Source organism: Molothrus aeneus, chromosome 7, assembly GCF_037042795.1.
Source record: "Molothrus aeneus isolate 106 chromosome 7, BPBGC_Maene_1.0, whole genome shotgun sequence".
Lineage (NCBI taxonomy): Eukaryota > Metazoa > Chordata > Aves > Passeriformes > Icteridae > Molothrus > Molothrus aeneus.
The window spans coordinates 33,294,607-33,309,223 of record NC_089652.1 but is presented as its reverse complement, the minus strand read 5'-3'; the positions used below and the strand labels follow the sequence as shown (position 1 = coordinate 33,309,223).

Genomic DNA, 14,617 nt, shown 5'->3' with positions numbered 1-14,617 from the left:
TTTTTTTTTTTTTCCCTGTAAAATATGATACTGAGTTTGAAGTGTCAATGTTGTTTAAAAAATATGTAATGAAATTGTATCAGGAATGGCATGGCCAGCAGGACCCTGGACTGGGCACTGGTGAGGCCACACCTCGAGTGCTGTGTCCACTTCTGGTCCCTCAATTCAGGAAGGACAGTGAGGGGCTGAAGCACGTCCAGAGAAAGATCTGGAGCACCAGGAGCGGCTGAGGGAGCTCAGAGGGCTCAGCCTGGAGAAAAGGAGGCTCTGGAAGTCAGGCTCTGCTCTCAGGGAACCAGGGGACGAGAGGTCATGGTCTTAGCTGTGCCAGGGGAGATTTAGGTTGGACGTTAGAAGGAATTTCTTCACAGAAATGGTGATTAGACATTGAAGTGGGCTGCCCAGGGAGGTGGTGGGGTTACCGTCCTTGGAAGTGTTTGGGGAAACCTGGATGTGGCACTCGGTGCCATGGAATGATTGAAATGGTGGTGCTCAGTCACTGGTTGTACTCCATGGTCCCAGAGGGCTTTTCCAGCCTCAATGATTCAATGATTCTGTTTACAAGCAGAAAATCTAATGGGCTGCAAGGTTCAATCATAAAGGCTTTCTTTTCTGCTGAAGCATCTTCTCATTGTATTTTTAACTACACAAAGCTGGGCGAAATTGCTAAAATAATCCAATTCTATTAGTTATTGAACAGGGGATTTCTGGCTACCTTCCCTGAGTGAAAGAAGGTTGCAATAGCATTTAAAGATTTCTTAATTGTAACCTCCCTAACTTATCTGGGGGATTTTGAGAACTACTCTGCCACTGTCCAGCTGGAGATCAGCCCCCCTGACTCCCAGCCAGCTCTGCAGTTTTCCCCCATGATGGATATCCTTGCTGGATTTGGCACACTGAACCCCACTGTCCCTCTGTGTCAGCAGGTTCAAAATGAAACAGAAATCAAGCAAGTGAACTCTGAATTTGTGACCTAATTTCATCTTTGCACCAGAGTGTTTTGAAGAGCCAATCATTGCCCCAGGAGAGAGAAAGCCAGGCACAAGAACCTGCTAGTGTTTATTTACGTACAGTTTAGCAAGGACGAGGCCGTAGAACCTGGAAAGGCATTTTGGGTGCCTGAGGAGTGAGGGCACCCACAGCTACAAGGTTCTGCCTCTCTTCTGGATATTCACATCCCACCAACCCACCACCAGCTCAGTGCTTGGTGGATTAGAGAACCACAGAAGGGTTTGAGTTGGAAGGGATCTTAAAGCTCATCTTATTCCAACCCCATACCATGGATGGGCAGGGACATCTTCCACCAGACCAGATTGCTCCAAGCCACATCCAACTCTGCCTTTTTGCTTCATTGCAGAGCAGCTCCCCTGCATCCTGAAAAATGAGGCTGTGACTGGATGCAACAAGCATGGCACTCTTACACAGCCCTGCTGAAAGATGTTGCTTAGCCCCCAAATTCCTCACAGCATTCCTGACAGCAATCACATCTGCAGCCATAAAACCCTCCACAGCCTCTGTCTTTGAAAAAAAAATTTAATAATCAGTAAAGTTCAAGCTCAGCTTGTTGTGATGAATTATTGGAGCCCGTCATCATTTTCTTGGGGGGAAAAAAAGACTAAAAGACTATAATGGAACACAATTTTATGGTTTTTTCCATTTAATTGATGACGGGCTGAGTTTTTATTAATATTTCTGGGCTCCAGTGTAAGATGCTGAAAAAGCTAATATGAGATCATTGTATCTGGTTAATGTGTGTGCTTTGCAAAATTGATAAGCCCTGTCAAGATATAAATTATTTAAAATTTGATAAATGTGTTGAAATCACTGAATTTTCAAACCGATAAAGCAGAGTTATTTCTCTTCCCTGCCACACACCCCCCTTCAAACTGGGGCTTTTGTGCAGCCACTCGATGGGGCCACGTTATCTCATGGCCTGTGAGGATCCAAAATCAGCACAGGGACCCCAGAGAGGTGTCCTGTGCTGCTGCAGAGAGGACACGAGTGCAAACCCATGGGACACTTGGGCATGGAAGCAGCAGAGAGTGAGGAGACACTGGAATCCTCCCCCCAGTGTGAGTTTTTCACTGGTGAAACTGGGGGCTAGAGGAGTGGTGGTACCCCTCCTCTCCAGCAGTGGGATAAAAAGCTCCCAGTGAGCAGCAGAATGGTGCTTCAGAGCTGTTTATTCCAACAGACCAATTCATTCCAGCTAATTGCTGAGAGTTTTTAAATGATTCCTGGCAGGGGTGAAGCTAAAGGAATGATTGCTGGTGATTGATGAATAACCTGGATAAAATTCCCAAAGCACCAGAACTATTAACTCTTGCATGGGGACACCTGCTTTTATTTAGTGCCTTGCCCACAGAGAAAGGCACTGGAGTGAGTTCCAAATGAACCCAAATTTGGGCAAATGGAGAAAACAGAGCATTTACTGATACCAGTGTTTCATCAGTGTCAGCTCATTTCTGAAAAATAGCTCACAGGGAATGTTATTTAACCCTGTGCTGCTCTGATCAGGATCATACGTGGAAGGAGGAGAGTGTGAAGAGCAGTCACCATCTTTTAGAGGGGGGCAGAGGAAGAACCAAAGGTTTGAAGTTTAAAACTCCATAAATATAAACGGATTTGAGCTGTTCTCGCCGTTTACGTGGCGAAAGAAAGCAGCGAGACGCGCTGTGGATGGGGCCAAGGTTGTGTTTCTTACTGGAAAATACCTACAGGCAAATGGGAATTTTAGGGTAACTGGGTGCCATTTTACAGCCTCTGTAATAGGGAAAAAGATTAGGTGATTTCTGTTTGGAAATGGATGGTTTGGAGGGAATGGGAAAACACTTGTGCAGCAGAGGAGAACTCCAGCAATAGCCATCTGTTTAAATGGATACTCTAACTTCCCTAAGCTGGTATTTTTCAAATTCCCTACCAGCAATATTTTTCACTATAGTGATGCATTATAGTAAAATGGAAAGATGCTGAGGAAGTCATTTTTTCCAGCATGTGCTGTGTTCTTTTAATACAGATTTTTTTTATTGCCCGGAAATTGCTAACCAATGTGAATAAACAGCTGAACAAAGCCATCGGCCCTTCCTCACTAACAGCAAAATGCAGCTAGTGAGGGAAGGGCCTTGGGAAAAAACAAGTGTTAGAGTTGGGTTCTCTTATACTGCAGAAAGCTTTATTCAAAACAGGAAAAAAAAATCTGCACTCCACAAAGGTTTTACATTACAAAAGCCCAAACACCATTCACATCTCTGAGCAGTGTCCCCTCCTTCCTGCTGCTGAGGCAGGCAGTGAGCAGAACCAGGCAGTTCTTTGTTCAGCTCTTTTTTTTTTCCTGAATATTTGCAAAACACAACAATTTAGCACCCTGGGCCATGAGGGCTTCCCTGCAGCCCTCTGAGCTGACAGAAGTTCTCTCAGCTCCTGAATCTCACCCCTGTAATGAAATTAGTGGAACAAGACAGCACTAGGATGGAGCAGAGCCAAGAATTAAGGCTTTGCAAGACTGGAGAATCCCACAGCCTTGCAAAATACTTCAAAAAAGAGGAGGAAAAAAATACTCAAGCAAAGTAAGCTTGAGTAAACCCAAACTGTGAGGTGCAGCTTTCTGCAGAGCCTAGGGATTGCTGTCTGGGCCTTAAACAGGGGTGTTATATCCTTGTGTTTCAATTTATCAATGATTTCACACTCCTGTGTTATGAAAGCTGTTCTGTTACCACATGAAATAGCCCAGGTCACTGTAGCTTCAGGGGTGTGTTTCGTTATCCCATGAGTACACCTCATTTGGTGTAACAATTACATAAATAAAAGTAGCAGTAGTCTAGCAAGGTGCAATTCTGTGATTTCAGCATCATGGTCTTGAAATACTTGTGCCCTGATACGTTATTGATGTGGCAAACCTGTCTGGCTTTAGCATGTGTTAATGTTTCCCACCCTTCAGCCATCCCCAGCCCTATACCCACATATTTCTTCTTTTCCTATCAAAGCCTTCAGCAAGGCACCCCCGGGAAAGCAGCACTCTGCCATCTCATCTGGTGTGAGAGCCCCCAGAAGAGACATACACTGAGCACATGGCTCAATGTCCTCTGCATCTCCTCAGAAAAGGCCAGGGGAGAAAAGCCAAAGAGCCATTGCAGGATTTCAATAAGCATTGCAGAAGACCAGGAGCCCCGAAGGATGTTTGAGGGTGTTCCTGTGCCCTTGCCAGAGGACACTCAGAGCTGGGTGCAGACACCAGCAAAGCCAGATTCCCCTGTGAACTAAACAGCTTCCTTTCCATATATTTCACTTTAAAATATCCAACTACTTTCCCCTCTGACTCAGTTGCTAACAGCAATACCAGCTGTAGGTGCCCATGGTTTGAGTGGTCATTAGCATTTTAAATAGCATTTCATTTAGCTGTGCAAATGAGGAAAGTTTCTGGTATTCCAGCACTGCCAGGCCCCTGGGCCCAGCTGTAATCTAGAAATGCAGCAGAAAAGCCTTTTTTTATGTGCTTCTCAAGGCCTCAGGTCAGACTGGGGATGGGTGAACGTGTGCAGCACTTCTTGCTTCATGTGAGCAGAGTCACTTCTCTGCAGCAGGGGAGTGATTTCCCTGCCAGTGGGGATGGCCAGCGTTCTCAGCATCACACAGCTGATCCTGGGCTGGTGACAGGCTTAAGAGTGGCTGAAGAGCCACACATAAACATGACAGAGCTTCACCAGGAACTCTCCATCACAGCAGAAGTGATGTTTTCCCCAGCATCATTATGACAGTGCTATTTAGGCTGGTACAGATCAGCATCTGTCACTGTTTCCATTAGAATCTCCTATTTCCTCAGGTTCCTAGCTCAGCCATAAAAAAATATTAGAGGCAGAAAGTTGACATACAAGGTCTGGGGCTGAGAGTGATCACTGTTGTCTTTTCTTCCCCCACTTTTAATCTGAAGAAGGAAATAAGGTATTTTTGCAGAGACACACCTGGCCCACTGCATTTCCACCCAGCCGTGGATTTATTTCTAGTAAAAAATAAGTGATAGGACAAGTGGAATGCCCTTAAGCTGAAGGAGGTTTAGATTAGTTATTAGGAAGAAATCTTTACTGTGAGGGTGATGAGGCACTGGAACAGGCTCCTGAAATTTTTCAAGGCCAGGCTGGAAGGTGTTTCTGCCCATGGCAGGGGGTTTGGAAATGAATGATCTTTAAGATGCCTTCCAGCCCAGACTATTCTGTGATTTTATGATTTAGCAATAGTGATGGTCACCTTTCAACATTCAAGCTGTGAATGTTGCTGCTGTTCCACATTTCATAATCACTGCATTAGGGGTGATCAGGAAGGACACGTGGTAGTGGGTTTGGGCTCTGGTTTGGAGCCTATTGCTCCAGAACAGGCCCCACTGAAGATTAAGGGCTTTGGAGTTTCTAATCTTTGCCAGATGATGAAATGAAAAATTGCAATTTATAGAAATAACAGCTGGATATTGTAAAAAACAGAGCCCTGTGAGGAACCAGAGGTGTAGGAGACCCTTTGGGATCAGGAGCAGAGGGAAAAGCAAGCCCAACATTGAGGTTTCCCTCGTGAGACACAAAGCACAAAATTCCACCCCACACATTCCACGTCTGCCCTTCGTACTTTGGCTGCTTTAGGAAAACTTCCACCCTGTAATGTTGCTGCTGGAGAGTGAAAACCCCATTCCTGCATTAGTTATACTGGGATCCACCTGGATTCTGGAATTGTGGGATCAGTGATGAAGCAGGAGCAGCATTTGGCCAGCAGCAGTTTGTCACTGGGGACAGGGGCAGGACAACAGTGTCCTTTCTTCTTCCCATTTTAAACATCTCTTTGTTCTGTTCACACATTCTGTAGAAATAGATGCAGCTGAAAAAGTTTTTCTTTTGTACATTAGGAGGACTGTGTAAGGCAGTTCTAAACAGAACAGACCCTAAAAACACCTTCTCCAAAGGCATTCTACAAAAAGCTTCTTCAAAGATTTACTCAAGATTTAAAGGACCTAAAAAGTCAGATGATCATTTCTATCCTGTTGAAACACAGATCTTCCTTCTGACCTTTGGATCATACACTCGAGTTCTGCATTTCCAACAGGACTTCTCTGCCAGAGAGAGCAGGGAAACACATCTGGGAAATGTGTGTCTGCACTGAGTTGGAAATTTTACTGAGACCTGTTTGTTTGACTCTGAAACCTTAAGGCCTTCACTACCAGGAGGAAATTTTGCTTTCTGATTGCTGACTCAGCTTGGCCTCGTCACGGATCCTAAAACTGAGCTGTGCTGTGTGGCTGGGAGTGCTCAGCACTTCTAGAAGGCTGGGCCTTGCTAAGCACAGGCAGCTGTGCAGCTGAAACCAGCACACCAAAACAGGGCCATGGTCACTGTGTCAAACTAAGGGCACAAACGAGCAAACTAGGTTTGGATCAAATGGAAAAAGCAACACCAGAAAACACAAATGTACAATAAATGGTTTAGGAGACAATTGCACCAACAGAACAGGATTTTAAGCCTAAACCAGCTGGAAGGTTGTGGGGAGAAAAAGGAAGGGACTGGAAATGCGTGCTGTTCTATTTCACTCCATCTTTTAGCAGAGGGGTCTTCAGGATTTCCACTTTCCCCAGTCAGGTATTCATTTAACAAATCTGTGAGCATGGGGCACCTGCTTTTGCACATCACAGCCATCAGCCTGTCCAGAACTGGACAGGAGTCCCCATGGAGCCCCCATGGATGTCTCCTATTGAGATTTTTGCATCTTCCATGAGCTATTTTGAGTTAAATCCTTGAACTCTCATAGAGCAGTAGAAATTACTCATTACAGTGGTCCAGGTGACCGATTCAGATCCTATGAGTATAAAATTAAATATCAATGGCTCCTTCTGTGTCTTGGCTGTTTCATCACCCCCCTTGACCCTGCTCTCTGTTTCTGTTTCGGAGCAGGTGTTCTGTGACACCAGCCGGGTGGTGCAAGCCGCGGAGGTGCTGGACTGGGAGGACAAGGATGCTGCAGAGACACTGGTTGACAACGTGGTCCACTCCAGGATCATCAACCCCCTACGCCTCTTTGTCAAACCATCCCCAGTGCTGAAACACGGCCAGGTGTCCTACTCGGACAGCATAGAAAACTTTTGGGATTGGTTGTCCAACATCACGGAGGTTCAGGAATCTCTGGCACGAACTAAACGCAGACCTATAGTGAAAACTGGGAAATTCAAGAAAATGTTTGGATGGGGTGACTTCCACTCCAACATCAAAACTGTAAAGCTGAACCTCCTGATCACGGGGAAAATCGTCGATCACGGCAACGGAACCTTCAGCGTTTATTTCCGACACAACTCCACGGGCCTGGGGAATGTTTCTGTCAGCCTGGTGCCGCCCTCCAAAGTGGTGGAGTTTGAGCCATCTCCACAGTCCACGCTGGAGACCAAGGAGTCCAAGTCCTTCAACTGCCGCATCGAGTACGAGAAAACAGACCGCGCCAAAAAAACTGCCTTGTGCAACTTTGACCCTTCCAAGATCTGCTACCAAGAGCAGACCCAAAGCCATGTCTCCTGGTTGTGTTCCAAACCCTTCAAAGTCATCTGCATTTACATCGCGTTCTACAGCGTAGATTACAAACTGGTGCAGAAGGTCTGTCCCGACTACAACTACCACAGCGAGACGCCCTACCTGTCCTCCGGCTGAGCCGGCCTGGGGATCCCGCACAGAAACGAGCATTCCCATCAACCTTCTGGAGAGGAATGTGGTTTCCTATCAGGTTAAAAAGTCTCTAAAAACCGTAGCTGTGTTCGTGCTGTATCGTAACTAATCCAGCTGTTTATGTAACAATCGTTTTCCTTTGGGGCCGTCGCGTTTCAGCTCTCTCATCGTTCGTAAGGGAACTGCCAGGCAGGCACGTGACAAGAATCAAACTAAATTATGTCTGGAATGAACATTGATCTTAAAAATCACTTTTTTGAATAACTCCACGGCAGAGAGGTTGTCTTTTACTTGAATTGGACAGCGCTTAGCAGGTCCTATTTCTCATTGGGAACTTTAGGTGACAATAGAATGAACAAGTGATGGAGCAGCCTCAAAGCTGCTCATACCCAAACTTCAAATAAACAGCTCTCCCACTGCTTTCATTAAGAATGTTACACAGACGGCTCAAGTAGTCAAGCCCAATACTAAGAGAAAGTGCTAATTCTTTGATAAAAAAGGAGAGAAATCTGCATTTTTATGAGTTGTAGGAGCTGTAGGTGTTCATTAAAGTGAAGAGTGAGTAGTTCTTCCTTCAGACTTCCTACCCATGGATATGCAGTGATGTAATTAGACCTCAGTAAGCTTTAGTTTATTAGACCCCACAGGTGTGCACGTGTGGTATACATTCCTTCCTCCCGTGCCCATCACTGGGTTTAATTCCTCTCACACATTCACACAAGGACACACACCCCAGTATTAGTTTTGCAGCAACAGAGAATCTATAAAAACCTGGGGAAAAGATAATCTCTGTTTAAGTCAACCTGGTCTGGCAGAAGGTGCCCCTGCCCATGGCAGGGGAGTTGGAACTGGATGATCTTTAAGATTTGTTCCAACCCAAACCATTCTGTGATTCTCTGAACTGTAGCAGGGGCTGGCTTCCAGGAAAAGGAAACAATTATTTTGCTATCCAGCCCCTGAGCATTGAAGTGCAGCAAGGAAAGCACATCACCAAGGATGAGCACAAGGATGACACCTGAACAGGCAGCTTTCTCCTCCTTGGCACCAGTCGTTCCCGTAGCACTGCACACCTTAAGTCAAAGTATCAGCCATGACAAAGAGAGAGAACAACAAAAATCTATGCACCTTCAGTTCATAAAGCAGGTTTGAAACTTTTAATATAAACACTCAGCCAGGCTTTCCCCTAGTGCAGCACCAGCTCCCTGCGCTGCAGCTGCAGCAAGGGAGGGTCCAGCTGTGCTGTGCTCCACCAGCTGTGGTCCCACTGCAGTCAGCAGTGGTTGGCTCTGGCCATGCAGTTCCAGCATCATCCCTGTGCTTTCTCTGGGTATTGATCTGCTGCTGCTGCTGCCAATTTGCTCTCCTGCTCCTTGGTGACAGCTCGATGTCACAGGTCCTGTGGAAGGAGCTGGCTGAGGAAGTGCTGATTGCCTCCAGTCAGACTCGCACACAGGTTTCAAGGAGTTACACACAGCTTAAATAAAGCACTATTGAAATACTGTTTGGTGATGTGCACACAGACAAGTGACTGTGGCAGCTCAGAAGGACTCACTCATGAGATTAATTCTGATTTCCTTGGTAAAGACTCACACAAAAAAATTACTCTGTTAAAAATATACGAGTAACTGGGTGATTTGTTTTTCTCTTTAGGTGACAAATTTAAATGTGTGGTTTAGTTTGATCAATAATCTAAATGTTTTCCTTCATCTTATTTCATACAGAGTCTCTCCTGGTCTATAATGATGTTTTTTAGTTTGCCTAATCCTGTCAATTCCTACAAGTTGGTCTCTTTGTATTCTGTATAGCGTGTCCTTGCCCCAGCTGTACATGAGCTTGGATTTATTGCTACGAGTTCAGTGGTTGGTGCTTTTGTAACTTAGCTGTAAGCCATGATTTTATTGCCATGTATTTTTACTCAGCACTGTAGGCAATTAAAAGAAAACCCTACATGCTATTTATTGTAGAGTATGTGGAAACCATGTATGTATATACACTTAAATATGTGTACATATACAGAACATATGTGTACATGTATTTGTATGTAAATAAAGAGAGTTTATTAAATCTGGCACTTGCTCGTGGCCCGTTTGATGTTTGGTTTTAAATGTTGCATGTATGAAGAGACAAAGTAAAACTAAGGCACAGCAACAATTTTTGCCCAGCTGGATTTTGTTTTTCTAGGAGATATTTGAATGTGTGCTATAGTGAACTGTGCACAAGCCTAGGCAGAGTAGGTTCAGCAGCATTCCTTGAGATTTGAGAAATGAAGCACATATTTTCACTAAGACAACCCTTAACTGTTCAATAATTGCACCAGGTGCCATTAAAATGAAGAAGAAAGTTTGAATTAGACAACATTCCCAAGCAGGAACATGCTGGGAGAGAAGGCAGCTCGCTGCTGATTCAGCCCTTGCTCAACTCCTCATCAAAAGGGGAGCTGGATTCTCCTCCTCCCTGGCTGTGGCACTTCCCAGGCTGAGGTTTCCAGGCTCAGGAAGACAAAGCATGGGAGAAAAACTTAGCCCAGTCTCCTCCCATGCAGCCCTGGCACAGGGAAGCAGCCTGGCAGCTGGGGCAGAGGGAGGGAGCCCTGGTACCAAACCCCATCACACCCAGCAAGTCCCCACCACTCTTCTTCCAACCACAAAACTTTAATCATAATACTTGAATCAGCTTAAAAGCAGGTGGTTGGGTTTCCTTTCAGGTCAATTTTGAAAACATCACAGCAAGGAAAAAAAAAAAAAAAAAGCAGTTACATTCTTACTGCAGTCAAAATCTGCTTAAGAAGAAATTATTTACACCCAGCAGGGTAAGCAAAATATAATGCACATGATGACAGGCTTGATTAGGTCAGACGTCATGCTGCCCATGTAAACAAAAATAAATGTGATTTCATTTCACACAGACAGGCCGTGTTTTTAAAAACATTTTCCTGTGTAGCAGGTGACTGTTTCAGACAAGTTTCAAATTGTTGCTATTATGGCTCTTATTCAAAGGATTTTGAAACTTGAATGATTAAATACCATATTTAAAAAGTGTCTTGAGCTGGCAATGGCAATTTATGACTGCAGCAACTTAATCTAGAAGTTTTTAATATACAGCCTTTATTTAATCCCAATCTCCACAGGACAGTTTTGCACACATTTATATCAGTGAAAATATCACAGAATCATGGAATATCCTGAGGTGGAAGTGTCCCACAGGGATCACTGAGTCCAGCTCCTGGCCCTGCACAGGACACCCCAAAAATCCCATCTTGTGCCCGAAGCACTTCCTGAACTCTGGCAGGTTTGGGGCTGTGACCACTTTCCTGGAGAGTTCACATTAAATACATAGACTTCTTGCTGAATACCTTTCTTATTGTTCTCCCCACCCAACATTAGAGAGAGAATTAAAAATTTCCAATAAAAAGCTCATTCATGACAAACATATAAAGCCTCAGCTTTTTCTTTAGCCAGCACTCTGTGCAGAGCTGCAGGAACCACAAACATCCACAGTTTTTTAACCATCCCAACTTAAGGAAGGAAGTAACAGCCTGGGGTTTTTTTCTTCTCTTCCCCCTGAAGAATTTTATCCTCTGGACCTCCAGATTTCTGGTTTCCCTGCAGCCCTCACCAGTGGCCACATCCTGGTGAGTTCTTCAGCCTCACCATCAGCTCCCTGTGCCGTGGGGACCACGTGGCAGTGCCAGCCCCTCAGAGAGGGCCAGCAGGGCAGAGAGCAGCAGAGAGCTGAGCTCTGTGTGCCATGCCCTACCTGGGCTTGCACATTTGCTTTTTAGGGTGAATCTGCAAATGAGCAAACCCCTGGATGCTCCTGATGCAACTGGAAGAACTCTGACAGCAGCCAAGCAGGGGTGTTCGTGCAGATCAGCATCCTGTGCTGCTTTTCTTTTTAAATTGTAATTCAAGGACATTAGAATTTGCTATTTGTTTTATGCTCTGTTGACCAGCATAATCTGGATAATGTTTTATTTATAGTATAATAATGATTCGTCATTAGCACCGTCTCTGTTCAAATTTGCACAGTTGAAAAGACAATAACAAGCTGCTCTACACTAAGTAGCTCAATGAAACACACATCAATCAAGTAGATTTTTAGCTGGAGGGTGTCTAGTTTGAAAAACCAGACTTTGCCATTCCCACCTCTCCCTCGTGAGCACCTCCTGCACGTGTCCATCAGGAGCAGCATCCTTTGTTTTGGAGCTAACAAATCAAGTGGGTTTACAGAAGAGGAACTGAATTATCATGAAATATCCTGCTTGGTGTCAAACCATGCCTCCCTTGGGGTTTGTTGAGCTGAAAAACCTGTTCAGATCTGCAGCCAGGAGTGATGGGAACTGAACAGAGTCCACAGGACATGGCCAAGGCTGCTGCCACCGACTCCATGGCACAGCTCTGCAGCCCCAAATACTGGAGGCTTGTCAGCCAGAAGCAAGGCCAGAGCTCTTGGTACCCTCAAGCAAGAAGCCCAGCCATCCTGACTGAATTTTGAAAGGAAAAAAGAAAAAAAATCCCCCCAAAAAAAAGCTATTTCCAAAGATGTAATTCAGTCTCCAACTCAGCACAAATCCAGCACCAGCTGCAGCTCAATTAAAAAGCAATCACAGTCATGGGAAAACAGTTTAGCTGGAGAAGAAAAAATCCTACCTGCATAAACAGTGGTGAGACTCTAAAATAGACTCCAAAAGAAATATCAGCACCTTCCTATTCAACAGGAATGGAACAGCAACCAGGTCAGTCTCTTGCACTGTTCTCTGCTTTTGTCCTCAAGCCAGAACAGACAGGGAAAAAAAATTGCTTCAGGGACTTTTTAATGTATTTTCTTCATTTTATGGCAAATGCACTGAGATCGGCTCAGCTGGCCAGAGCAGGTGCTGATCACACCAAGGGCATGGGCTGGAGCCCACATGGGCCATGCACTTAAAGCTGGACCCAGAGATCCTCCTGGCTCCCTTCCCACCTGGAATGTGCTGGGACTCCTCACCCAGACCCAGGAGCTGAGCTGCACTGAGGGCCCAGGGGTGATGTGCAAGTCAAAGGCTCAAACACCTTTCCCAGCTCCCAGCAAAGGAGTGATGTGGGAAGCTGAGCTGGCACATGGGGACACCATGGCCTCTTCTGGCTTGTCAGGAGGCCAGACTGGAACTGCCACCCAGAGCTGGGCCATGGGAGCAGGGCAGGAGCACCACAGGACATGACCTGATGGCAGTGATGCCTCAGGTTTTAGCTTTTGTATTTTTGAGATTCTGTGCTGCTTCAGTGTGAACTTCTGAGCTTCATATTAGGGGATAGTGAGCTCTCTTCACAGAGTAGGGAGACAAAACAATTCCTTCTCTAGCTGGGGACCAAGGACAAATGATCCAAATCTCAGCCCCAAGAGCACAAACAACGTGGACTGAAGAGAGAAAAACAAGAAGGATGGGACTTGATGGGCTAAAGCTCCAATTGGACAAATAACTCCAATATGCAAATGGAGCAGAACTTATAAAAGTGAGAGTTCCTGTGACTGGTTGTCCATTTTGTGACCATTTTGGTTCATCTTGGTGCAGCCCTGGCTGGGCTTTTGTGCTGCCCAAGGTGGATTTATTGAAACCTCCTAATAAATCCCTGCTTTATTCTTTAGCTCTGTCTGGTCTCTGTTCTAGCTCAGCCTTCACAAGGCATCAGCAGGAGTTGAGCACAGCCATGACAGAGGCGCCCCCGAGCAAGAGCTGCCCCTGGAACCCTTTCCAGGCACCCCAGGGCAAACCATCCTTGGAAATCAAGGCAGCTTTTTTGGCAGCCTGGTCCCAGACCAGCATTCAGTCCTCACCCTGCTCACTTGCCCTTGGCAGCCCTACATTTCAGCCCCCTCGGATGCAAATCCCATTTCCTTGTTTTCTTCCTCATTCCCAGACAGTTCGTGGCTCTTTCATCATTACAAGCCAATTAAACCTCGGCTACCTTATCTTAACAGCTCCAAATAAGCTGGTGATCTTCCTGAAAGGTGATACATTATAATTGGTTCCAAATTGGCAGGAAAGAGAATAGTGAAACATGAGACTTGGAGGTTATTTGAATCATCCCTGAAGTTTAAAATGGCCAAAAACTCACCCCCACCTAAAGCTATCAAGGTGTTACCTTTGAACTTCTAGTCACTGTTGCTTCCCAGAAAACAAGACTTGGCATCTTTTGTGCTGGAGATCCTGCCTGGAGCAACTTGGTCTAGGGAAGGTGTCCCTGCCCATGGCAGGGGTGGAACAAGAGGGTCTGGAAGGTTCCCTCCAACCCAAACCATTCCATGATAAACACCTCAACAGCCACGAGAGAAATATCCCAGTTATGAGGTTTCAGATGGGTGGAGAGCACTTACACTCCTGCCCACATCTCAAAAGCCCCCGATGAAATGCAATTCACACCGAGCTGTTCTGGAGAATGACAAAGAAAAAAAAATCAGTCCAGGTTTTCAAAACACATCAAGTTCATTTAACTTGGACAGGAGAACATGTTCTGGCTTAGCAGGAAACTGCTCTGAGAGGAGCTGTCAGTCCCTCCTAAGCCAGCAGTGCTCCTTCAAAGAAGGGGGGGTGGCAGAGTGTGTCTGAAGCAGGTGATGCTGAGCACTGCTAACCTGGGAGCACAGAATATTTAACACAGATTTCTGAGCAGGTAAACTAAAGGATTAAAAACCATTCCAAGTTGCCATATTGAAGATGATAAGCAAGCCTTTTTATTAAATACTACTTAGAGCTACTTAATTCCAATCCACTTCTCATGTCAGATATATTTAACTGAGGCATTTCTGACTTCAATCGGGGAAGATTTGGATTAGCCAAAGCACCCGGTGGAAAACAACACAAGCCAAAGCACCCAGCTGCTGGAAGGCAATGCCACACAGGGAGATTGATCTGCCCTGAGGGAATAACCCCTCTCTTCCACTTCCAGCACTTGCTT

General features: G+C 45.5%; 1 protein-coding gene across 1 annotated transcript in view; it reads left to right on the top strand.

Annotated features, from left to right (window-relative positions):
- NXPH2 (neurexophilin 2) overlaps positions 1 to 9,753 on the top strand; it is a 34,960-nt gene extending 25,207 nt beyond the window's left edge. The window contains exon 2 of the mRNA XM_066553273.1: positions 6,924 to 9,753. Within this exon, the coding sequence (XP_066409370.1) occupies positions 6,924 to 7,667 (744 nt within the window). The 3' untranslated portion in view covers positions 7,668 to 9,753. The remainder of the gene's footprint in view (positions 1 to 6,923) is intronic.
- Positions 9,754 to 14,617: the final 4,864 nt, after the last annotated feature.